Below are 25220 nucleotides of genomic sequence, written 5' to 3'. Positions count from 1 at the left end.
GAGGCAGACAGACATGGCCGAGCATCCGCGTCCTCTGGGCCCGGCCCCTGCTGCCCTGTCCACTCTCCCGGAAGCTCTTTCACTCTCTGCGCCGTGACTTTGAATGAACAGAAGTTTGAATCGGTAAAATTTAAATCGCATCGTAGTTCAAGTTGTCAACAGTTTCCTTTGGGGTTATCACGAGTGCCCTCCCCTGGCACCCCGCACCGACCCAGGGGTCCCACAGGTCAGCCCCAGGTCGGCCTTTCTCAATGCACACAGGAAGGGTGGGGGAGAAGCTGGCTCCGAGGCTGCGGGCGTGAGGCGGCCAATGGCGGGGGACCTGCAAAGACCTGAAAAGACCTGCAAAGACCCTGACGGCCTTTGGAAGACCAGATGTCACAGGAGTTAATTTCCACCCCAATCACGACTGTTAGGGCAGCCAGGGATACCTGGGGCCTGACAAGGAAACCAGGCAGGGCTCCACCACAGGCCCACGGGACCCTAGCCCAGCCCCTCGGTGGGTGGAGGCGCTGAGTCTGCTAGGAGACCAGCGCCTGGGCCAGGGTGCGAATAGGGGAGTGCGTCGGCTCGGGCAGGAGGGCGCACTCCCCACGCAGGGGGCACACAGGCAATCGTGCAAAGACAGGGTGGACAGCCGCACGGCCTGCTGTACCCCTCATGGCCACCAGAGAGCACCAGGACCCCACTGGAAGCCGATGGCCGGCTCCCTCTGGACACTTCTTGGGCTGCCAGGACCCCTTTCCCGAAGCCTTGCGTCTCCTTGAACCCTGGGCCTTGAGACAGCAAGCTCTCAGAAACACAGTGAACCAGCGTTCACCAACCAGCTGTTGCACGCCAGGCAGTCTTAAACGTTTTCCCCAGATTACGGGCTCTTTACTTTTTAAAAATCGTTCTAATGAGGGATGACGTACACTCAACAAACTGCACGCACTTAAAGTGTAAAATTCGCTAAGTCTCGACAGGCCCAGAGAGTGAACATGCCCGTCACCCCTGAAGGTTCCCCCGCCCTGGGGAAATGCCCCCTCCCTGCTCCCCTCGGACCATAACCGGCTTCGTCGCTGGGCGGGCAGTTAGGTGGCGTTGCTTGGAATTTCATACAAACGGGCATGGACAATAGGACGGTGTGCCTGGTGTCTACCACTCAGCATCCACACCACGGTGCGTATCACTAGTTCCTTTCTTTTCTTTTAGGTGTGGAGTGTTCTGTTGTTGGAGGCACAGTTGGTTTATCCACTCTGTACAAAGCCACTGTGAGCGTTTGTGTTCTGGTCTCAGTGTGGACGTGTTTTCATTTCTCTTGGGGCGGGATGGCCGGGCCACCGGGCAGCAATACGTTTAACTTTCTAAGAAACTGCCAGACTGTCCCCCTGGCTGACGTGATTCAGTGGATTAAGTGCTGCCCTGCAAAGGTCGCTGGTTCAATTCCCAGTCAGGGCACATGCCTGGGTTGTGGGCCAGGTCCCAAGTTGGGGGGTTGGGGTCCTGTGAGAGGCAAACGATTGATGTACCTCACACGGTGATGTTTCTCTCCATCTCTCCCTCCCTTCCCTTCTCTCTAAAAGTGAATAAATAGCCTCTTTTAAAAAATAAAGAAACTGCCAGACTGTTTTTCCAATATGTCTAGTTTTCCCTCCCACCAGCGGTGTATGAGGCACACCTGGTCCACACCAGGTGTGACCGGCGCTTTTACCTTTCTACCTGTGAGCAGTGGTGCCTCGTTGTGGCTTCCACCCAACCTTCCTTAAGGACTAGTGATGCTGAGCACCTTTTCATGTGTTTTCTGTCATCCATAACCTTCTATGAAATGACCCATTTTTTGGCTCATCTTCTTAATCGGGTTAGTTTGTTTCTTATTGTTGGGTCTTGAGAGATCTTTGTATGTTTTGTATACAGCTCCTTCATCAGACATGTGATCTGCAAACATTTTCTGCTAGTTTATGGCTCATCTTTTCATTTTCTTAACAGTGTCTCTTGAGGAGCAGAAGTTAATTTCTTCTTTATTGCTTTTTTTTTTTTGCAGGGAGAGGGATATCAGCTTTATTTATAAAACCCATCCATTTCAATTAAGTGGGTTTTAGTGTAACCACAGAGTTGTACAACCAGTGTCACAATCGAGTTTGGAGCATGACCCTACGAGGGACCCCATGCCCATTCCCCTCAACCTCCCCCCGCGCCAGGAAACCACCAACCCACCCTCTATCAATTGGCATGTTCTGAACATTCCAGGTAAATGGGTTCACACAACATGGGGCCTTTAGTTTAAATAACTAAATAAGATACATGGGACAAGGGTTTAATCTCCAAAATACATAAAGAACATAAAGAACTCATACAACTCGCCATGGCCGGTGTGGCTCAGTGGATTGAGCACCAACCTGCTCCATCGACCTCACCGACCTCAAAGGGTCGCCGGTTCAATTCCCAGTCAGGGCACAGGCCTGGGCCAGATCCTTAGTGTAGCAGGTGGCAGGGGGGACATGGGAGGCAACCACACACCGAAGTTGCCCTCCCTCTCTTTCTCCCTCTCTCCCCCTCTCTAAAAATAAATAAATAAAACCTTAAAAATAAAAAACTTGCCCTGGCTGGTGTGGCTCAGTGGATTGAGCATGGGCCTGTGAAGCAAGGGGTTTCCGGTTCGATTCCCAGTCAGGGCACAGGCCTGGGTTGTGCGCTGGGTCCCCAGTAGGGGGCGTGTGAGAGGCAACCACACATTGGTGTTTCTCTCCCTCTCCCTCCCTCCCCTTCTCTCTAAAAATAAATAAATAAATAAAACTTAAAAAAATAAAAAATTCATACAACTCAACACCAGGAATACAAACAATCCAATTTAAAATGGGCAAAGGACCTAAATAGACACCTCTCCAAAGAGGACATACTGATGGTCCAGAGACACGCGAAAGGATGCTCAGCACCATTAGCCATCAGAGATGCAGATTAAAACCATCACGATCAAGTGCACTGTTGGCGAGATTGCAGACTGGGACAACCACTATGGGAAACAACATGGAATTTTTTCAGAAAACAAAAAATGGACCTGCCTTTTGACCCAGCAATTCCACTGCTAGGATTATATCCTAAGAACCTTGCAACATCAATCCAAAAGAACCTATGCACCCCAATGTTCCTAGCAGCACAATTCACAATAGGCAAGTGCTGGAAGCAACCTAGGTGCCCATCAGTAAATGAGTGGATCAAAAAACTGGTACGTTTACACTTTGGAGTACTACGCAGCAGAGAGAAAGAAGGAGCTCCTACCTTTTGCAGTAGCACGGATGGAACTGGAGACTATTATGCTAAGTGAAAGAGGCCAGTTGGTGAAAGACAAATATTATATTATCTGACTTATATGAGGACTCCAATGAACAAAGTAAACTAATGAGCAAAATAGAACCAGAGGCGTAAAATCATGGAACAGACTGACAGCTGTAAGAGGGGAGGGCGGGCTGGGGACTGGTTGAAAGAAGGTGAAGGGATCAGCCAAAGAGCATACCTGAGGCCCAAGGACATGGACAATGGTGTGTGGATTGACTATGGAAGTGGGGGGTGCTCTGGGTGGGGAGGGGTAGAGGGTGGGAATGAGACATCTGTGATAGCACAAATAACAAAACATCAAAAATGAAATGAAAAACAAAAAATAAAAGTAAACAAATAAAATCTACCAAAAATTGGAAAAATTCCAACCGTTACTTCTTCAAATGTTGTTATTTCTCCCCTCCTTCTGGGACCTGATTCCATGTAAATCAGGCCCCTCGACGCTGTCCCGCAGCTCACTGGTGCTCTCCCTGTCTTTTTGTTTGTTTGCCTTTTAATCTGTTTTATTATGAATAGCTTTTATGTCTGCAGTCCCCTGGTCCCTCCCTCGGCAACGTCGTCTGCCGTCCGTCCCCTCCAGTGCAGTCCTCCCCTCAGACACTGTGCCACGCGCCTCAGCGGGTCTCTCCGCCTTCCACGTCCCTGGCAAGATTCGCACTCTCCTCCGTGGCCGCAGTCGGTGCCACCGCGGGAACCCGCAGTGCCCTAGCACACTAGTTCTCTCCTGTGACGTTTCCCTCCTCACGAGTCACATCTCTCTGTCCCTTTGTGAGCCTGTCACTTTTACGGGTGCCAGACATTGTGAATTCAACGTGTTGGGGGCTGGGTATTTTTTGCTCTTATGAACACTCTCGAGCTTTGCCCTGGGTGCAGCTGAATTACTTGGAAGCCCTTCGATGCTTTTAGGCCTTGTTTATAAACTTGTTAGGCAAAGAGAAACTTTTCACTGAGAGTTGTGAGCCTGGGGTGTGACTCCCCACCAGGACCTTCCCAGTCAGCGATTTATGATTGGGTCACCCTGCAAGGTCGCATGGGTCCGGGTCCCCCTGACACCTCCCTCCCCTCAAGTCGGGCTCCACCTGGCACCTGACCTGGAAACGTTCTTCCGGTAGTCATTTGGGGCAATGAGGCTCACCCGCTGGTCCCTTCTCAGGGACAACTGTCTTTCACATGTGCTGTTTCTGACAGTTTTGTCCGGTGTTTCAGCTGATGAAGGCAGGAAAGAAAATCCGGCCCCAGCTACTTCATCTTGGCCAGAAGGGGTGCTCACAATGCAGATCACACATCTATCTGATGCTCCCCACCACGCGGCGGTGCCGAGGCAGGTGCTCCGCACTAGAGACGCGAGACTCGCCCAGGGGCACACAGCTGGGCGAGAGCACACACCTGCAGGCGGCACAGGGAGCCTTCCTGACTGCTCCACACCTCGGGGAGGCTGCGTGGTGGGGGCACAGGAGGCAGGTCTGCAGGCTTCCCAGACAGAGCAGACTGAGGGAGACCAGGGCCGGTGGGCAAGCACACCAAGTCTGAGGGTCTCAGTGGGGCCTCTCTCTGTCCAGCTCCGTGTGTCTGCAACACCAATTGTGCGTACCTGGCTCTGCGTGTGTCCCTCTCACTTACCTGCCCAGGTGAGCCTAGCATCAGGCAGGACGGTTCCTGGGAGCCCACACTTTCCCCAAGACCATGTCACAGACCTAAGAGGACTGTGCACCTGGGACTCATGAGGACAGCAGCCAGGATATCTACAGCCCGGTCACACAGTCAGGGCCATGGCCTGTGACCACAGCTGCCATGCTCTGAGCACTTCTCAGGGACTGGACGTCGGAGGCATTGCTCCATTCACTCCACATGGGCGCCCAAACTCCGGGCCAGGTGGCCTGACTCTCCCAGCCCGTGCTGGGGGCAGTAGGTCTCCCTAGCCAGGAGGAAGCTGCCTGCTGAATTTGGGAAGGAGGTCCAATTTGACACTGAGGAGAAAGCTCGCTGGGGGGGTCATCTGAGGGAACCTGCAGACCTTCAAGCCTAGGGCCCCCAGCCAGGTGTGCCTGTGGGCTGGGAGGGTCCCCCATGTGTGGCCTAGTGCCTGGGAGGGACCACATATGCAAAGGAGCATCAGCCCACACCACCACCAAAGGGAGGCAGGCCTTCTTCCCTACAGCTTCTCAAAGGGTCTGCAGCAGACCCCTGCCCCCAGTCTGCTGGTGTCATTAAGCCCCGGGCCTCAGATTAACACCTGGACAACCAGAGGTCATGGTGCCAGCAGGTCTGGTTTTTTCTGGTCCCCACCCCGCCTCCCCAGGGAGCTCTCTCCCTTCCACAGGGCACTTCCTTCAGGCTCCACCCTGGGACCTGATCGCAGGCCAAAGGCCCACCTCCTTAGGCCATCATTCCATGGGTCTGTGGTACCCGGTCCTGGCTCAGGAGAAGTCTGGCCAAAGCTTGCCCACTCCGAGCAGCAGATCAGGGCACTCAGCTCCTGGGATGTTACCCTCACCTCTGAGTCCACCAAACCAATTCCCTGGCATCCACGGAGTGGAGCTTTCTCCTTCCCCACAGCTAACAGAAGGACCCGCGCGCACACACACAGCCCTGCGACCCTCCGTCCCACTCGGCATGTCCCTCGGGGCCCATCTTGGCCTGGACCAGGTGAGGGAATGATGGGGCCAAGGCCAGACTGACAGTTTCCAGATCTGATTTGGCAGGCAGAGCCCGAGTTCAGAGCCCTGGACAATGAAAGGGTCCAGAATTGCGGGTGCTCAGGCCAGCCAGCCCCTGGCCCTCTGGGTGGGGGTGTGTGGCCCAGACTGTGGTTAGTGTAGAAGTTGGGGGTGGGGGTGGGGACCAGGAGAGGACAATGGCACCTCCCCACAGCAAGGGCTGCTGGGCCCATCTCCTCAGGGTGCTGGAACAGGGCAAGGGGTGCTGGGGAGAGCCATGGGGAAGGCGGTACAGAGTTGGGGAAGCCTGTCCCCTGCGCCAGGGTGAGGATGGGAGGCTCCTGCTGGCTCGGGTGTGGGCCCCTCCGGTGAAGGGGGCCATGCACAGGGCTTCAGGCTTCCAACACTGACCTCTGCTCTGCAGAGCCAGCACCCCCACATGGATATCAGGCCCCTCACCCACAGTGGGGGTCCTGGAGGTAGACCCAAAGCTGATAGGAGACAGGTTGGTGTTGGGGTCAGGGGAGACCCAGTAGGTGACAGCTTTGAGGTAGCAGCATCCAGGTGCTTTTTGCCAACCCTGGAGACCAGGCTGCAGAAGGGGTCGCTGTGGCCTGGGAGTGTCAGTGCCTGCGCTGTGGGCAGCAGGGCCCACTGAGGCCACGGACACTGGGTACCCCAGCGTGAGCACTCCCTCACCCGTCCTCTTGTGAGGCCCGGGGCCTATGCTCAGATCCAGGCTGCCCCATCAGTTACCACCAGAAGCAACCCAGCGCTGCCCAGGGGCCACAGGGGCAGGCACGGGCTATGCCCAGTCAGCACCCACCCTCAGGGCTCGAGAACTGCTTCCAGGTCAAAGTCAGGCCAAGCCTCTGGGCTTGCCCCCTGGCTGCAGGGCTGCTTCAGAGTTTACTCCCACTATCCAACGGCCTTCAAAGCCTGTTTCTGGGGCAGGCAGTGGTGACCCCTGGGTGGCTGTGGACGTGTTTGTTTACTATTATTTATACTCATCTTAAATTTTACACAAACTTCATTGTCGTTTTGTGTAACAAATTAACCCACATTTTAGCAGCTTACAACCACCGGCATACGTTGTTCCTCGCAGTGCCTGGGGGATGGGAATTGGGAACCGCTCCCTGGGGTTCTGGCTCAGGGCCCCCACATCAGGTCACAGTGGAGGTTCGCCTGAAGGCTGGATGGGGCTGGGACCTGTGGCCAAGCACGCTGTTGTGGCTGTGACAGCGGTTCTCAAGGCCACGCTGCTGGCTTCTCCACAGCCAAGCACAGCTGGTCTCCCCTGAGTGAACAATGTTAGACAGACAGACAGACAGAGAGCAGGCAACACCTGAAACTTCATCCCGAAGAGACAGGAGCCACTAGGTCCCTACCTTCACCGGCTGAATAAGAGGAGGACGGTAGGTGGGGCCTTCTGGGAGGCTGTCAAGCCAGGCCCTGCTTCCTCGTCCCAGGGTGCATGCCGGAAGGGGTGTAGCCCCAGAGATGGAGTGGCTTGGCACAGCTTGGGGGGTCAGGATGTGCCAGCAGAGAGGAAGGGGGCTGTGGCCCCTGACGAGAATCAGGCTGATGCAGGAGCCTTGGTGAGGAGCGGACTCAGCCTCGCCCCACCGCAAATTTCCTGGGCTCTTTCTCCAGACTTCGAACCTATGATCTCCTGTCATCGTCCTGGCCCCACAGGCAGACAGACTGACCCAGATGGACAGGGCTCCGACACCCAGAGGCAGGCAGACCAGCTGATGGTACACATGAGCTCAGCAAACTTTTATTGACCTTTGGTCCTCGAAAGAACTGTGCTGGGAAAGGGGCCAGAGATGAGCAAGCCCCTGTGTCATGGAGCGGAAGTGACCAAGAGCCCCACCCAAGTCCTGGTCCCTCCCCACCCCCTCCACGTGCCTGGCCTGGAGAAGGAGTTTCATCATTACTTAGCAGGAAGTGTCTGAGAGACAAAAGCCAAAATAAAAATAGCTGGGGTGGGAATGACCCACCGAGAGCCCACGGGAGACAGAGAAGGGGGGCAGGAAGTGGGGGAGGACAAAGAGTGCCCCCATGGGAGAGCACTCCACGGTTTCGGCCCTCGCTCTCCACTGGCTGGCCTGGGGAGGGGTGTGCTTCCTTCCACAGCCGGGGGCTAGCGTGCCGTTTCCGAGACCCAGCTGCCCTCAGCTGCTGAGAAGGGGCAGCCTAGCGTGGGGTGGGGGGCAATAAGACAGCCCCTCTTGTGCTCCCCTGTGCCCAGGGCCCTCACTGTGGCACCCAGCCTCAGCACCCATGCTTCCTTAGACCCTCTAACCTAACCAAGGGTGGTGCCCTCCCCAAACCTCCTGGCTCTGGCCTTCCTGAAAATGAATTGACTAGGTCAGTGTAGCAGGAGTACCAAGGGCCGGGCCCAGCGCTGAGCAGTTCCAGACTACCCCGACCCACCCAAGGCTCCAGTCCCCAAGCCCCAGGCCTCCCCTCTCTTCCACACTGAGGGCCCCTGGCTTCCCTCCCCCAGCCAAGTTTTTAGCTCCCCCAGCACAGACCATCTGCAACCCTCCTGCTCAGCAGGGCCTCCCCTGCCTAACCAACAGCTCCTCCCTTCCAGAGCCAGGGCCCCCGAGCCTGTGTGTGTTCAATAGTGCAGTCCCTGACCCAGGCCCCGGACACGCAGGGAGCCCCTGATCCAGGCTCTGGACACTCAGGGCAGCCGGAGGGCAGAGAAGCACGGGCTTGGGGGGACTTGGAGGTCCCTGCCAGGTGAGTATGTCTCTGTCGAGGAGGGCCCAGGTGATCCCTGCCCATGATATAGACCTGGGACCTTGACAGAGGGACAGACCAGTCTCAGGCAGTGACTCGCCCTTCAATGCCACAACAGGCCCTGGCCAGATGGACGGCAGGACAGCAGGCGACCTGTCTGAACGGTGCTTGGGGAAATGAGTCTCTGCTTGGCCTCCGGCAGGCTCAAAATGATACACTCCGGTGTGGGCCCTGACCTGGGAGGGCAGGACGGCAACTCCAGGGCCGATGTCCAACACTGTTGAGCTACCGTCGCAACTGGTAGTGCGGGGCTGCTACACAGCAGGTGCTCGGGACAGAAGCACGACATGATGAAACCCCAGTCCCTGCCCACAGTTGGGGGTATGTGTAAGGTCCCTCCCCTCCCAGGCACATCGCAGGACTGGACTCAGGTGGGAGAGCACTCCCTGCCTCCCAGCACGGAGAGCCCTGTGCAGCCACACCCCAGTCCCCTGCCTCCCTGGGTACTTTCTCCTTTCCTGCTGGCACTCTTCTCCTGGGGAGACACTGGCCTGGGGCAGGCCTGTCCATGGAGAGCAGGACAGCCAGTTTGGGGCAGAACCCTGAGAACAAAGCAGGATGTGGACCAGGCCAGAACTGAAGCTTCAGGACAGGATCGTGTCCTGCACAACTCAGCAGCTGGGGACCCATCCAGGGTCCGGGGAACGGGAGCAGGAAAGGTGCTGCTGGCCCAGTGCCCCCAACACGGGGGTGCGTCCGGAAAACGTGGTTATTGTCGCCTCCTACTTGGGCCTCCCGAGGAACCTCACACCCCTACTTCGAGGCAGGTCTCTGGCTCCGGTGCAGGTGCGGGCAAATGCAACATCTGGGCGGACCCACGAGAGGGCCACCTGCCAGGAGGTGGGGGCCGAGCGCAGGACCAAGCCCGGGAAGGGGTGGGCCAGGGGAAGGGGGCGGAGCCCCACGGAGCCCGCACCAACCAGGACCGCAGCCTCTGGCGCTACCAGACTAGACCTTTCACAGAAAAGACAAAAACAAACGCAAAACTCTCGTCGAGGTCTCTGGAAATAAATATTCCCTGGTACAGTCCCAGCGACGGCCGTCGCCCTAGGACGGGAAGCTTCACCGCAGCCACGGCCTCCAGGGCTCTCCGGGGCCACGCAGTCCCGCCAAGGGGGTGGCGGGGGAGGCCCCGGCCAACCCCGGCAGCAGCGGCAGCTCGAAGGCTGCCCAGGGCCGAAGCAGCGGGAAGGGGCCTTCAGACGCCAGCCGAGGCTGCCTGCCCGGGTAGACCCCAGGCGTGGGCGGCTCCACGGCGGGGGGCCCCAGCCGGCCCAGGCAGGCCGCCAGGTGGCCGAGCAGGCGAGACCGCACGTCAGCCGGGACGTCCTCGCAGCCGGCCAAGAAGCGATTCACCTCGGCCAGACACTCGTTGAAGCCGGCGCGATACTTGCCCAGGACGGCGGGGTCGGCGCTGAGCGCGGCTGCGGAGGCGGCAGGAGGGAGCAGGTGGTCGGCGCCCGCGGCGCTGGTCCGCGCGCCTCTCCCCGCCCCTCCGTCGGGTCTCACCTGTCACTTGCACGCGCCGCAAGCTCTGTAGGTGCCTCACGGTCATCTCCAGGATGTCCGCCTTCTCCAGCTTCGAGTGGCGGGAGCTCTGCGGGCGGGCGGGTGTGGGAGGCTTGCAGGCCAGCAAGCCGAGTCCCCGACTCGGGACTCCGCGCCTCGGCCCCTCGATCTCACCTGCCCCCGCCCGGGGCCCCGACTTACATCTTTCCTCAGGGCGTCCAGGATGAGGGTCTTGAGCTGAGCGAGGCTTTCGTTGATGCGCGCTCGGCGCCGCTTCTCCATGACGGGCTTGGAAGACTGCGCGGGTCGGGCAGCAGCTGAGTCCCGCGTCCTTCCATCCCCAGCCCACACCCCTCGACCCGGACCCGACCAAGTCCCACCTTGCGGTGCTCGGCCGCGCTCCGGGGCTTGTTTGGGGTTCGGCTGGCGCTGGCTGGCGCTCCTGCCAGCGGCGAGCCTCTCGGCTTCCCTGGGGTGTCTGCAGGCATGGTGCGCCCCTGCGCCTCCCGGCGCCCGGCGGAGCGTGCGCCGAGGGCCGAGAGCGGAGGGCGGGCGGGCCGGCGCGCGGCGCCCCGAGTCCCGCTCCAGGTCGGCGCGCGCGCAGCCCGCCTCCCCGCTCTTTCAGGAAGAGCCCCGCCGGCTGTGTGAACGCGGCTCCGCATTCTTTCCCACACTCGCGCCAGCCAATCAGCGGCTGCGCCCTCCCTCCCTCCCGGCCCCCGCGCAGCGCCGCCCGCCCCCGGCCGCGGCCCCTGGCAGCTGCCAGTCACGCGGCGGCGCCCGGCCCGCCAACGCCGCGGGCTGCGGAGGGGGCCCGCGCCCCCCGCCCGCGCCCGCCTCTGGCGCCGCTGGGGCCGGGCGGGAAAATCGCAACACCGCCTCCGCCGCCCAGCGGCGCGCCCCTGGGAGGCCTCTCGCTTAGCCGCGGGCCCGGGGGCTGGGCGGAGTCGCACGGCTCACCTCCACCGGAGCGGGAAATCTGAAAGGAAAATTCTGGAGGGGAACCGAGTCCCGCCTCCCACACCCCCCAGCGTGGGCGAGCCTGGGCCAACAGGCCTCCTTCCTCCCTCGCGGTTCCCTGTCCCCGCCAGGGCTTGGGACCTCTGCACAGCCACCAAAGCTGACCTGCCGCGTGCTCCGGGTCCCGCCTCGTCCAGCAGCACCTACCAAAGGTCTGCGACACCGTGGACGCGGCGCTAGCCGCTGGGCAGGAGAGAGTTCGGCCGGCCAAGGTCACGAAGCAGGAGGGATGGCCTCACAGCACATTTAAATGATGGCAAAGGCCCAAAGAGGGTGACACCACGGGGCAGGTAGAGGGATGTCACCAATGAAGCAGGATGACACCATGGGACGGAATGTAAACATGTCACTGGTTAGGCAGACCATGTCACCAGATAATTAGAGGCCAAGTCTCAGGGTGAAGGTAGGTGATGACACAGCCAGATAGGGTGACATCATGGGGCGGGTGATGTCACACTCCTCTAGATGACCTGACATCAGGGTCAGTGCCAGCAAAGTAGGGCTTAAAACAACCGGAGGACAGCTGTTAAAACTTTATTTCAAAGTGGCACAGTGGGGAACACAGGGTTGCGCTTATTTTCGTGTCTGACGTGGTCTTCCTGTTGAATTCTGTTGAGCCATCGGGGTCCCCAGCCCACCACCGCCGTTTTTCCCACCACTGCCATTTTGGAGGCCACGGACCCTTGGGGCCGGGGAAGCCTCTCCTGGGGCTTCTAATCCAGCCTGAGGCACCTCTGACACAAAATAATTGCTCTGGGTCTGAGATGGACAGAAATGAGTGGGTTGCTGGGGAAGCAGAAACCCTTCTTTTCACTGGGTGGTCCGGGACTGTTTGGGATCCTCAGGGAAGAAGGTGGGGCAGGGTCACTGGGATCAAAGGGGCCGCAGGGGCCCAGGGACTGAGGGGCTCCTGGTCCCCTTTGAAGGGTTCAGTAGAGCCTTGGGGGGCCTTTGTGACCAAGGGACAGAGTTGCCTGGCAGCTCTGAAGGGTCGCCTCAGCTGCTGGGAGTCTGCCTAGTGGCAGCGTCCACAGCTGGGCCTGCCCCAACACCCATTTCCTGGGGTTCCTGTCTCATATCCCAGGGCTAAACCGGCCATGCCGAGGTCCCTTTGGGGCGCTGAGGTCCCCCTGGGGCGTTGGGTCGGGTGTAAGGAGGCTCAGACCCTCCCCAGCAGCACACGCGTCTACCTGGGATGTGCCCTCCAGACCTCAAGGCCAGCTGCCACTCACTGAGGGGAAGCCCCTGCCCTGCCTCGCCCTTCCTCTCTGTCCCTGGAGCAACAAGCGTAGTTAGGCAGAGCCCTGGCACACTGCAGGGGGCTGACCGATCCCCTCCAGGGGCCCTGCTGCAGAAAGTCCTGGGACCGCTGATTGGCCTGGGGCCTGCTGAGACCAGCCCTGCTGTCCGGGAGGTCCCCAGGGTCCGGAGCCTCCACTCCGTGCCCCAGTGGTTACCCGGCCTTCTCCTCCTGGTAGACATTCTGGCTGGAGGCTTGACCAGAGAGCTTCCTGGCCGGCGCGCAGGCGCTGGGCCACCTGCAGCCTCGAGGACTAGATAAGCAGGGTGTTCAGATGGGAAGGACAGGCCCAGGGAGCCACGCTCCTGACCATTCTTTCCCTAGTAGTTGTCAGATGGGTCAATTAACCGCCCCGCCCCACCCCATCCCTGCCTCCTCACCTGTACTTCACTTAGCTCAGCGTTACTGGGAAGGTGAATGGAATCCTACGTTGGAAGCACCGGGCAGGTAGAACTAGGTACATGTCTGCTACAGTTGTTACCGCCCCCAGAAGCAGGCAGGAGAGGACTGAGCAGAGGGGCCAGCAGGGGGCCCTGGCCAGGCTGGCCCTCCCCTGAAGCCAGGAGCCCAGAGCAGCTCAGCTTCTCCAGTGTCTTCCCACAGGGCTGTACCTCAGCCACCGGTATGGTTGTGTCTGCCTGGGCCCCATCCCTCCGACTGTCCCCTCCCTGCCTTTCACACATGGGCTTGGTCTCTGGTGTGGCCCTCAGAGCTCCCTTGCTCAGAGCAGGAGGGTCCGGGCTGCAGTGGAGAAATGGTTCTGAGACCCTGGTCTGGCAGCCGGCGTTTTCCAAAGATAAACACGGCAATACCACCCATCCTGCGTGCTCTGTGGGGTGTCCTGGGTAGATTGTGATGACCTGGACTGGGAAGGACAGGGGTAGTGAGATGTGGCTTCTTAGGCTGGACACTGAAAATGCTACGCATGCCCCTCTGGCCCTCTCAGAACCCAGACGCTGCACAGAAGCCCAAAGTGGCCCCAAGGAGAGGCCCCAGCAGAGGCCTGTGTCGAAGCTGGGCCCCAGTGGAGGTCTCAGCTGTGAGACACCCCCAAACGCCCCCAACAAGCTGCTCACTTCACACCACCCCCACTGCCCCTGTGCACTCGGTTCCAACTCTCAGGTCATGGAACAGGACCGACCTCACTGGGGCATTCGGGTCTGTCTGTTGGTCACAGCAGTAACTGGGCAGCCGGGACGGGCCAGGCTCTGGACCCTGAGAGAGTAGCCTTGCCTTCTCATGGCCCCACCCTGCCTTTACTCCCTTCTTCCTCCAGCATCTACAGAGGCTTCGTGGCTTTGAGACCTGCCTTTCTGTCGGACGAGGTGCTTTGGGGGAGCAATCAAAACCAGGTGTCCCTGGGGGCTGAGGAGCTGAACCCCCTCACCTCTTCTCCCCTGGAAAGGGGGCGGGACCTGCCCATGCTCCCCACTGGCTTGCTCTATTTAGGGTCCTCCCTTGAGTCTGTCAGGCACCTGTGCTGGGTCTGGGGTGGGGTCAGGGAAGTCATTTAGTGGCAAGGGGTATCAGGACCCTGGAGGCACCAGTGCAGACGGCCCTGGGTGTCCTCACTGCAGACCCAAGGCCCCAGGCTCATGTGGGTCTGAACTCAGAGAAGATGGGCTTGAAGGCGCCCTGGTCCTGACATCTGCGTGGATGACCGCACAGGACTGTGGGGGGTGCCCGGCCCTCATCCCACCGGCAGCTCTAGCACAGGGGCCACAGGGGTCAGTGTCCAGCTGTGTCCACCTCGCTGTGGGCCCTGCTGGGTTCCCTCCCTGTGCCTCCCTCCATCACCTTCACCAGGTTCTGTGGGGTTGAACTAATCCAGTGCCCCCACACTCTGCTTCCGCCACACCCCACTCCAGTTCACTGCCCTGCCCCCGAGTGTCTCAGGTCTTCCTTCCACCTTCCTCCCTCCCTACCACGCAATCCTGATGCAGCTAAAGGGGATACTGCTCATCTCTAGACCTCATCCCCCACCCTCCCTGAGGGCCAAGCCCCCACCCAGGGTCTGCTTTGGTGGGATCCAGGCACCATGCTGTTGGAGGGGCCCGCTGGTCCTGCTGACAGTGTGAAACCAGCAGTCTCCTCCGTACCCCCTGCCCTGCACAGGGTCCTGCTCCCCACAGACAGGGGTTCCAGGGTGCTGTGGCCAGGAGGGGGACATGCCTGCCAAGTGCAGGGCAAGGCTCTGGCAAAGGAAGGGAGGGGTCCAGGATGGGAAGGCTGTGGCTGGGGAGCAGGAGGGTCCGGGCTGCAGTGGAGAAATGGTTCTGAGACCCTGGTCTGGCAGCCGGCGTTTTCCAAAGATAAACACAGCAATACCTCCCATCCCGTGGGCTCCGTGGGGTGTCCTGAGTAGACTGTAATGACCTGGACTGGGAAGGACAGGGGTAGTGAGATGTGGCTTCTCAGGCTGGGCCATCAGGAGGTGGCAGCTGCTGGGCCTTCCTGGTTCCAGGTGGAGGGAGAGGAGGGTCCTGCTACGCAACTAGTGCCGCTCGAAATTGCCCTTTCCTAAGAAATGTGAGCCGCCCAGGTCTCTGAGGACACCTGTCCTCGTGGGCCACAGGCTACTTTCTCAGCCAGCCACAAAGCAGCTGGAGCCCCCATAGGGCAGCCCCAGCCCTGTCATCAGGGTGACAGTCCAGGGTGACCAAAGGCCTTCGGCCAGCAGGATGCGGTCCAGGGAGATGGGCTTGGGAGTCCCAACAGCCAGGTGGAAAGGCAGGCGACGGATTCAGATTGAATGGGAGCAGGGAGGCGCCACATCTTGCTGAGGTGGGAGAGGTTTGGGGGTCGGGAGGCAGAATGGTCAAGAGCTATCGTCAAAACATTTTGGTTTTGCCACTTTAATTTTTAGCTAACTTATGCCTGTTACATGCTGTTTGTAATATAATAGTAAGAATTTGGGGCATAAATATCCAACAGTATGGGGCTGGTTAACTCAATCAGGTCCCATACAGCATGCCATACCTGTTACAGGAGGAACGCAGTCAGCCATTCACACAGCCACACCCTCGTATTTCAGATGATCGTGAAGGATCCATTCAGATGGGGGGCAGTCATGGGGCACTGTCACACGTGAAGCAGGTTTTGTGTGGTGGGTATGTTTTTTATTGCAGTGAAATTCACAGAATGTAAACTTAAGCACAGTTTAAGCACATAACTCAGTGGCACTTNAGTTCCTTTAACCTTCCTTGGCGCCTTAGGTTATTAGGGCAGTCTGGCAGCTCTTACAAAATTCACAGAATGTAAACTTAAGCACAGTTTAAGCACATAACTCAGTGGCACTTTGTATATTTACAAGGCTGTGCAACCATCACCCCCATCTAGTTCCGAACATGTCATCCCCCTGAAGGAGGCCTTATGATCTAAGGTAGTCGCTCCCCAGCCACCCCCAGGCCCCCAACACCAACCCCTGGCAACCTCTGATCTATCTTCAGATGTCGGGGGATCTGCCCGGTGCAGATGTGTTACCGACGAGCCCCAGGGCACTCCCCACCTCTCCTGGGTTCTTGTCTTGCTCTCAAGAGAGTAATTTGATTGGAAAACAACACACCCGAGAGGTGGAAATGAGATAGCAAGCTTACTTATGAAACACATGGGCACGAAACCACAGGCAGGCCCCCGGCTTGTCTGAAGGCCCCACGTAGGGAGGACATCAAGTTGTCCGTAAGTTTCCTTTACCCACTTGAGCGGAGGCTACACGTGGGCCCTCTGCTTAATCCGAGCGCCGACTATAGGGATTCAGGGCTGTGCATTTCCGCCAGTTTCTAGGCTCCCTCTTTCTCCTCTTCTAAACCTGGGGAATAATGTACAGCTACAAAGGCTTCCCTCTCAGCTAGTAAAGGCTCTTTGTCTTGGTGAAAAAGGCTCCCATTCCCAGTGCAGAGTCCGAAGGACGCCCCTTCTCCTGCTCTGTCCCTGCTGTGATGTTTGGACACCCGGCCATCTTATCCAACTGGGCTCAGGACTGCTGACTCAGCCCAAGAGACGCGTCCCCCTCCTCCTCCCTGCCTTACCTGTCCCACACCTGACAGGTATTTCCGATAGACAGAATCACTGCTGTGCAGTGCCTTTCACGTCTGGCTTCTGTCACGTGGCACAGCCCTCTCCCGGCTCCCTCAGACTGTAGTGCGTGTCAGTGCTTCGTTCCTGTCTGTGGCTGAGTGACAGTCCCCCGTGACAGTGGACCACATTGTGTTTACACACCCGCTGCTGACGGGTTTGGCTGTTCCCAGGGTTTCCTGTTTCCACCGTTTTCCTGTTGTAAACAGTGCTGCTATGCATATTTGTGTACAAGTGTTTGTTCGAACACTGTTTTCCATTCTTCTGGGCATATACCTAGGAGTGGGATCGCTGGCTCATGGGAAATTCTGTTTGCCCTTCAGAGGAATGCCCAGACTGTTTCCCACAGGGGCTGCCCCGTCTCACGTCCCCGTCAGCGACACGTGAAGCTCCAGTCTCTGCATCCTCATCGGCGCCTGCTCTGTTACTGTGTTCATCGCTGTGGTCTCACAGCTAGTTGGCCTGACCTCTCACTGTGGTTTTCGTCTGCATCCCCGAATGATGCTGAGCATCTTCTCGTGAGCTTGCTGCCCACTTGCCTATGTTCTATGGAGAAACGCCCGTCCAAGCCCTTGGACCAGTGTGTGATTGAGGTACATTTTTGTTGTTGGTTTGTAAGACTTCCTTATGTATTATGGACACCAGACCCCTAGCTGACATATGATTTGCAAATATCTTCTCCCATTTTTGTGGGTAGTCATTTCATGTTCTTGATAATGTCTGTGAGTTCCTTGCTGTGGGAAATAAAAGATACACCTCTTTCATAAAGAAAAGACAACTTGAATAAATATTGCCCTAGACCAATGGTGATCATGTCTGGGTAGTTTGGACTGTCACTAGTTTATGTTATATCTGAATTAACCGTTTCGAAGTTCCCTGACTTTGTAAGTTGGTAAACGGAAAGTGAAACTTTTCCGTTGTTATGTCAGGGCACCGTGTACGGACCCAAATACACGCTCCCCGGAGTGGGTGCGAACCCGGACCATTTCCCGCCATGGCCGGGTGGGTAGAAAGTCCCTCTAATGTTCCTCATTGTTTTGTTTCTCCTGCTGGCTCCGACACCACCCTTTGGGAAACGGAAACTGAAACCGGGGCTGCATACACGGCTGGGGCGGGGCTGGCCCCAGACACGCCCCCTGACGTGCAAGGCACAGGCTTTGAAAAGGGCTGAGCGCAGGGCATCCGCTGCGGCTGCTGCCGGAGCGGGAACTTAGCGAGCTGGTCGCTGCCTCGGAGGACCTGGCTGCAGAGCCCACAGACATGGTGAGGTGGGTTGACAGGTGGGGCGGGTGGGGCAGCACCAGTCCATTTTCCTACCCCTCCCCTTGTGGGTCAGGCAAGCAGAGCTGCTCAGAATGCTCAGCTTATGAAGTGCGAATGGAGGGACAGGACTCCTTCCGAGGTCAGGGTGTGAGTCTTGAAAGGTGATTCTGAGATCCCTTGAGGGGACATTTAAAAAAAAAACATATTTATATACTTCTAGAGAGAGGAGAAAGAGAGGGAGAGAAACGTGGATCGGTGGCCTCTCATGTGCCTCTAACTGGGGACCTTGCCCACAACCCAGGCATGTGCCCTGACTGGGAATCAAACCAGTGACCCTTTGGTTCACAGGCTAGTGCTCAGTCCACTGAGCTACACCAGCCAGAGTACTGGAGGGGGGGGGGGGACGTTTTAGCTGGTGAAAAGGAGTCAAGTGGTGATGATGGGCAGCTGGCTGTTCCTTGAGAAATGCCCCCTTGTGCATCTCCCGGACTTGGGGTCCCTGTCCTGGTGATGGAGAGAACTCAGAGGAGAGCACTGTGCCCCCTGACACTAGGCGCCTGCCCTGTGCCAATGCTGTGTGTGTGGCGGGCCCAGGAGTGGTGCCCAGGTCTCTGAGCTCCGTGTGATGCCCACAGAACGGGAACCTGAGGGTGAAGATGCTGTCGGGCGAGGAGTTCCAGGTGCCCATGAGCAAGTCCATGCTGCCTGCAGACCTGAAGCGGTTCATTTCCCAGAAGATCCGTGTGCCTGGCTTCCTGCAGCGCCTGTTCATCGAGCAGAGCGGCGCAGTGCTACAGGACGGCGTGCCCCTGGTCAGGCAGGGCCTGGGCCCCGGCAGCACGGTGCTGCTGGTGGTAGAGAGCTTCAGCACCCCCCTGAGCATCCTGGTGAGGAATGAAAAAGGTTGCTCCAGCAGCTATGAAGTCCAGCTGACACAGAAGGTGGCTGATCTCAAGCAGCAGGTGTGCTCGAAGGAGGGCGTGCGGGCCAACCAGTTCTGGCTGAGTTTCCAGGGGAGGCCTATGGAGGACAACGTGCAGCTGAAGGAATACGAGCTCACACCCGAGTGCACTGTGCAGATGAATCTGTACCTTCGGGGTGGCCGGGTGGAGCCAGGAGAGCAGCAGTGAGGGTCACTCGTGAGTCCCTGACCAAGGGTGCATATAAAAGTTGATGCAAAGCTAACTGGCTGCCTTTGTGTCTGCCCTCACCCCTCCCTCCGCACCCTCGCCTCTGTCAGCCCTTCATTCCTGACCCCTGGCAATGAACTTGTGGGAGGGGTGGAAAAGGGAATAGGGCAAGGGGACCCAGAGGTGGTCACAAGGCTGGTGTTGCCAAGTTAAGGGACAGCCTAGTGGGATCAAAATAGTAACACCCCCACCGGCCACCAAGAAATTGAGATGTTCCCATATCTTTGGGAAATGAACTTCTGGAGAAAGAAAAACAAAAACTCCCTGGAGCCCATCTCTGCCTCCAGGCAGCCTCCGAGCACCCAGGGCACACCTGACATCTTGGTCAGCAGATAGAACAGCTGGGGGGGGGGGCGGGGGGCAGGTCTCAAAGTCCACTGGGGAGGTCTGGCTGGGCCAGCACCCCTGGAAGATGTAAAGGAATGAGTCCTAGGGCCTGTCTGGGTGGGTTGGGAGGTGGGGGCCTCTCTGTCCCCCAGGACCCACCAGCTGCCTTGCCCAGCCTGCATTGATCTGGGGAGGTTTGGGGGCAGGGCCTGGACATGTGTCACCACCCAGTGAGCTGCTGAGTGGAAACTGTTCATAACAAATACACCTGCCTTCAGAGTTTCACTGAATGGAGAGGCTATGGCCAGCAGGGGCGGGGCACCTGGATGGGGGTTCCTCCAGCTTGTGGGAGTTTGTGGAGAGCACTGTTGGGCACAAACTGCACGTGCTTCCATGGCAGGTGCTTCCTCCTGGGCCAGTTTCCCAAACGAGCCCAAGGGAGCAGGCTGATCAGCCTTGGATGCAGACAAGATAGGAATGACAGAACAGACACCTCCCTGGGTGACAGTCCAAGATGCTGGGGACACTCAGACCTCAGCTTTCAGACTCTTCAGGGAGATTTATTTTTCTGGAGACCCAGAAGCCCCCTTTCTGGTCTGTTGGAGTCTGTATTTGGGCTGGGGGTTCCAGGCCTGCCTTGCCCATGATGGATATGTGGACATGCGCAGACCTACAGAAGTGCCTCTAGGAGGCTGGCCTGGTCCCCGTCCTGGCCCGGTGGGTAGAAAGTCCCGCCCATTTCCTGGGCCCCACTCTCACCCCTTGGTCCTATTGCAACTCAACAAGTGTAAACACACGCCCTGGAGGCCGCCTCCTTTCCTGAACCTCCCACCAGGGTCTGGAGAAGTAGGGTGCTCCAGAGGGGTCTTTGCAGAGCTGCCCATTCATCGCTTCTGGCTCCAAGCTCTGCGGCTGGCTTGGGGTGAGGGGTGAACCTCAGACCCAGCCCTGGAGCAACTGGAGGGGTCTCCCGGTCCCGCACCGCCCGCCCACACCGCCATCTACAGCTAGGTCAAGCTCTAATTTGGACGCTCTGGATCGCAGTTTCCCCCAGTACTTAGGCCGGAGCCGAGAGGGGGCGTGCCCAGTCGCCCCACCTCTGACCCAAGATCACGGTCGCTGGCCTGCAGGGGGAGCCCTGGGCCCTGCTATGAGGCCCCAGCCGATCCAGAAAGGAGGTGGGCGGGTCTGCACTGTTCTGACCAATGGCCGCAGCGCCGGTCCCGCATTGGCCCGTGCCAGCGGGGGGCGCGGCCCGCTGGAGCGGCCTCCACTCCCTGACCCGCTGGGGGTCCCGGCCCACTGAGCTTCCGTCCCCCGTTGTAGCTGGGGGCTGGGGTCCTGGATCAGGTTCCTCCCGTAGGGGGAGGGGCGCTATTCTGCAGCGCTCGAGGGACAGCGGGGTCTCGGGGTCTGGCAGGCCGTTCCCGCGGCCGGGCGCAGCCTGGAGCCCCTTGGAAGTCCCGTCACGTCGCCTCCAGATTATGCATTAACCCGATTTCAGCCGCATTTCCTGGGGGCGGGAGACGGCCGTGCCGGCGGGGGAGGGGCGTCTGTGGGGGGCCGCAGCAGCAAAGAACACCCCGGGCCGCCCTCCGCCCAAGCTAGTCCCACTACCCACCTCCGCCCGGCCCAACCCAGTCCCCTCCCTCCCCCAACCCGGCATCCGCCGGGCGCCGCAGTCCCAGCGCTTTGTTCGCGGGGCAGGCGCTGGGCGTCGGGCGCCGGGCGGGCCGGAGGCGGTGCAGGCGGTTGGGGGGGCGGTGCTGCCGGGGTGCCGCCCTCGCCCCGCCTCCGTGCCGCCCGCGCTCCCACCCTCCGCCTGGGAGCTGCGTCCCGTCCTGTCCAGTCCGATCCCCGGCGCGGTGCGGCCCGGCCCGTGCGCTTGCTCCAGCCGCCTTCCGCCGTCCGCCCCCCGCCATGGCCAGCCTGTGGCTGTCGCGCCCGGTCCCGCTGCGGCCGCTGCTGCTGCTCCTGGTGGTGACCGCGCGCGCCCTGCACGGCGCCGACGGGACGTGCCCGGAGCGCGCGCTGGAGCGGCGGGAGGAGGAGGCGAACGTGGTGCTCACTGGCACCGTGGAGGAGATCCTCAACGTGGACCCTGTGCAGCACACGTACTCGTGCAAGGTGGGACCCCGCCGGGACCCCCAGGGCCCTGAGACCTCCTTCGAACCCTTCTGGAACCCTGCGGGGGGCCTCTTTCCCCGCGATCACGGCCCCCAGTCCCGAGGCCCGCCCCTCATAGTGCAGGCGGCCCCGCAGGGACCCTCGTCCCAGGCCGTGGGACTGAGCCCCAGATGCTCCGCAGCTCCTGCTCCCGCTCCCTTGGCGACCGCCGAGCCCCCGGGTGGGGCGCCCGGTCCCGGAAAACTCGCGAGCGCTGGAGGGAAAGTTCCTGCGGTACCGTTGCAGTTCCACCTGGAGGTGTCCAGGCCCAAGGGACCGAGTCCCGTCGGCCTCTCCATCTCCAACCCACTCCCTGTTGGAAACAACTAGTCGCCCCCCAGGGAGAGTGTGTACTGCGGTTCCCCAGCAGCCAAAGAAAAGGAGTAAGGGAAGGAGGGAGGTGACGTTCTCTGTCTGGGTGGGAGGTGGGGGTGACGCCTGTGGTCAGTGCTCTCGTCCCTCCCCAGAGGGCTTTATCTGGGTGAGAGGGGGTGGTCAGAAGAAAGAGGTTCACAGTTAATCTCCCGACCTCGGGGATCCTGGTCGGGTGTACTGCAGTGCCTGGGAGTGGGGGCTAGAGCAGAAAAGTGGGCGGGGCGTTGCTGAGCCTCAAGTGCTCCCGGTGGGGGTGGGAGGCAGGGGCAGGTGCCCCATCTGCTCCTGGGAGACCTGCATTTGCCCTCCCTCAGGGCGGGGGTGTCGGGGTTGCTGGGTGTCCTCTAAAGGGCGACTGGGCAGCCTCCTGGGATAGGTATGATGGGTTTTAAACCACAATGCAGTCCTGGGATGGGTTCAGGGCACCCAGGCCCGTTCCCTGTCCCAGCTTCTATCCCCTAAAACTACCTTCGCGACCGGAAAGGGGATCACTGCTCTCCCTTGAAGATGGCGAGAGTGGCAGCTTCTTTCAGATGGGCCTGTGAGGGCTACAGCTGGGATCCCCCGCTGGGCCCCCTCCCCTCCACCTCGGGGCACTTTGCCAAGTCCCTGCAGGATTTTCCCGACTTCCTCCCTGCTGCTCCTGGGTGTGGCTGGGGTGGGGGGAGGCGATGAAAGCTGCCCAGCCCTCCCCGCCGCTGGTTACCCTCCTGAGCCCAGTGTCTGGAGGTTGGAGGGAGAGGGCTGGACACGGCTCCACCCAGGCCACTGGAGGGTGGAGGGGTCTCTGCAGATGCTTCAGTCCCCAGGTTCCCAGCAGCGGGAGGGAGGCAGGTGGACTGGCCACCATTGTCTTTCATCCCCTACTTTGGAGGCCCCAACTCCCCAGAGCTCCTGCAGATAGGGTGCTAGGCTCCCCTAGCCACATGTCCTGTGGAAGGGACCTGTTTCCTTGAGGGCAGCCTGCTGTTCAGCCAGCAGTTCCTGAGACCCTCCAAGCCCCCCCCCCCCCCCCCCCCCCAANAGCCTGCTGTTCAGCCAGCAGTTCCTGAGACCCTCCAAGCCCCCCCCCGCCCCCCCCCCCCACAGGCTACAGGCATCCCAGGGCCCAGTGTGTCAGAGCAGGCGCCCTCAGGGCCCCAGGAGCAGGAGCGGAGGGCGCGGCTGCTGGTGCTGCCCAAACTTGATTTTGTGGTTCCCAGGCAGCCTGGGCTGCTGGCTTTCGGAGCCCGACGGGAGGAGGGGGCTTTCACCTCCGGGGGTGGGGAGGGCCTTCGCCTACCCACAGGGCTGCAAGGAAACCCTGCTGGGAGGGAGCCCTGAGCTCAGAGCCTGTCACCCCGAAATGGTACCATCCACATCAGCCACTCCTGTCTGTACCCAGGGGGGGCAGGTGGGAAGAGTGGGGTGAGCCAGGCAAGCCAGGCCAGGCGGGTCCCCCTCCCACATCCAGCCTGTGCTGACTTGGCCAGTATTGGGATCTGGAGGCTGGTGTTAGGCCTGAGGGTGGGGAGCTGCTTCCTGGGGAGGGGTGTGTTCACAGACCTCGTGCCTGCGTCCTCGTGTGTGGACACTCCTGGTTAGCCGTGCCGTCCTGTGTGTGCTTCCCTGCATCCTCCTCCTGGGGGCCGACGAGGTCCCCTTACCCTCTGCCCAGTCTGCTCTGGATATCTGGCCTGAGCAACAGAGGTGGGAAGGAAGCCAAAGGCCCCAGCGCCCAGTCTGGCGTTTGCCTCTGGCCTCTGTGGCCCCTCTCCCCAGTGGGAAGAGGACCGCTGATACCAACCCCCTCCCCGATCTACCCCAGGTTCGGGTCTGGCGGTATTTGAAGGGCAAAGATGTGGTGACTCAGGAGAGCCTACTGGACGGTGGCAACAAGGTGGTGATCGGTGGCTTCGGAGACCCCCTCATCTGTGACAACCAGGTGTCTACTGGGGACACAAGGATCTTCTTTGTGAACCCTGCACCCCCGTACCTGTGGCCAGCCCACAAGAATGAGCTGATGCTCAACTCCAGCCTCATGCGCATCACCCTGCGGAACCTGGAGGAGGTGGAGCACTGTGTGGAAGGTGCGTGGGGCCGGAGAGACCAGGGTGCGGGCGGAGCGCACTGTCCCTCACAGGCAGGGGGCTGACTTCCTCAGTGTCCTGGCTCCCCATCTGTCTCTGCCGTGTCAAGGTCAGCTCCAGTCTCTGACGTCATCAGTGCCCCCCAACCCCCCAGGACGCTGCCATCTTTTGTCCTAGAGCTGAGCAAGTCCCTAGCCCTGCACAGGGGCAGGTCTTCTCCCCCTCCCCAGCTCTGCTCCTCCTGGAGGGCCCATTTCTAGGGGCGAGGCTGGGACCAGGTGAATGAACACCAGCTGTTCAAGTTTCTGCAGAGGCCCAAACATCTGTCTAGACAAGGCCCAGATGTTGGAGCAGCCTCCCGAGGGTGAGGTGTATGGATTTGTGCAATCGAGGCCTGTCACTTCTGAGAAGGGGCAGTTCTGCGGGGTGGGGGGCTTGAAAGAGGTGAAGGACTTTTCGTCTGATGTCTCTGCGTGCCCATCCGAATGGCCAGAGAGTGCCTTCCCTCCCCACCGCCTTTGGGAGGTGAGCAGGAATCAACAGGACCAGGGGTCCCCACCGCCACCCTCCCCATCACCCGGGGACAGTCCTGGTTAAGAGTTGAGATCCTTGGCTGGCAAACATGTCAGGGACAGTGTAGGAACTGCTGGTTGTCCCCACATCCTGTCTGTCTCCTCAGGGCTGCCTGGGAAGGGATGTATGGGGGGGGGGGTGGCGTGGGAGAATGCTTCCTCCCCAGGGGAGCTGGAGGGGGTCTCTGGCTTCCTGTCTTAGGAAGGTGACTGTGTCCCTCAGGTTTGCTCTCCCGGACAGTAGGGAAGTCCCTCCTTCCGTCTAACTTGGTGCTGTGGTGCTGGCCTGACTTTTGTGGGGTCCTGGATGGTGGACTTGTCTGGCTTTGGGAGGGGGACTGTAGGGGGTGGGGGCAGGCCCAAGTGTCTTGCCCAGCCTATGGTCAGCTGCCTCTGGGGCTGCCTCAGGGTCCCCGGCTGCAGTGTCACAGAGAAGCCAGCCAGCAGGGCTGTGTGTCCCTGGTCCCTTGCCAACATTGGCTTGGCGGAGGGATCTCAGCCTGGCCGTCCCACCAGGCCAGAATATGAGGCCCTGGCTCCACTCTGGAAGCTTCTGGTCTAGAGAGGAG

At 59.7% G+C, this 25220-nt stretch overlaps 3 protein-coding genes across 9 annotated transcripts in view; 2 read left to right on the top strand and 1 right to left on the bottom strand.

Moving 5' to 3' along the window:
• Window positions 1-9773: 9773 nt before the first annotated feature.
• HES4 (hes family bHLH transcription factor 4) lies at window positions 9774-10959 on the bottom strand. The gene is made up of 4 exons (XM_037062281.1): window positions 10676-10959; window positions 10497-10592; window positions 10296-10383; window positions 9774-10210 (listed from the first exon to the last, which is right to left on the bottom strand). The coding sequence occupies exons 1-4, from the start codon at window positions 10955-10957 to the stop codon at window positions 9849-9851; spliced, it is 828 nt and encodes a 275-aa protein (XP_036918176.1). The 5' UTR covers window positions 10958-10959; the 3' UTR covers window positions 9774-9848.
• Window positions 10960-17854: 6895 nt separating this feature from the next.
• ISG15 (ISG15 ubiquitin like modifier) lies at window positions 17855-19137 on the top strand. Its single transcript, XM_037062275.1, has 2 exons — window positions 17855-17952; window positions 18588-19137. The coding sequence occupies exons 1-2, from the start codon at window positions 17950-17952 to the stop codon at window positions 19080-19082; spliced, it is 498 nt and encodes a 165-aa protein (XP_036918170.1). The 5' UTR covers window positions 17855-17949; the 3' UTR covers window positions 19083-19137.
• A 2061-nt stretch (window positions 19138-21198) lies between these two features.
• The window catches only part of AGRN (agrin), a 31523-nt gene continuing 27501 nt past the window's right edge, over window positions 21199-25220 (top strand). For 2 of the 7 annotated variants that reach the window (XM_037062267.1, XM_037062265.1), the window contains exons 1-2: window positions 21199-21596; window positions 23818-24079. In XM_037062267.1, the coding sequence (XP_036918162.1) occupies window positions 21390-21596; window positions 23818-24079 (469 nt within the window). In that variant the 5' untranslated portion in view covers window positions 21199-21389. The remainder of the gene's footprint in view (window positions 21597-23817; window positions 24080-25220) is intronic. The other 5 variants (XM_037062268.1, XM_037062266.1, XM_037062269.1 and 2 more) reach the window with 4 other exon arrangements.

Source organism: Sturnira hondurensis, unplaced genomic scaffold (genome assembly GCF_014824575.4).
Source record: "Sturnira hondurensis isolate 20B ecotype Veracruz unplaced genomic scaffold, ASM1482457v3 Scaffold0013931, whole genome shotgun sequence".
In the NCBI taxonomy this organism is placed as follows: domain Eukaryota; kingdom Metazoa; phylum Chordata; class Mammalia; order Chiroptera; family Phyllostomidae; genus Sturnira; species Sturnira hondurensis.
The sequence above is the reverse complement of the archived record's forward strand: the minus strand, read 5'-3'. Positions and strand labels throughout refer to the sequence as shown.

Excerpts from the sequence above, each read along its gene's own strand:
- HES4 (XM_037062281.1), bottom strand. The coding sequence starts at position 10,957 with ATGCGGAGCCGCGTTCACACAGCCGGCGGGGCTCTTCCTGAAAGAGCG. Across the intron at positions 10,593-10,675 it reads GCGCGGCCGAGCACCGCAAG|TCTTCCAAGCCCGTCATGGA; the intron begins GTGGGACTTGGT and ends CGACCCGCGCAG. Across the intron at positions 10,211-10,295 it reads GCGGCGCGTGCAAGTGACAG|CCGCGCTCAGCGCCGACCCC; the intron begins GTGAGACCCGAC and ends CCGCCTCCGCAG.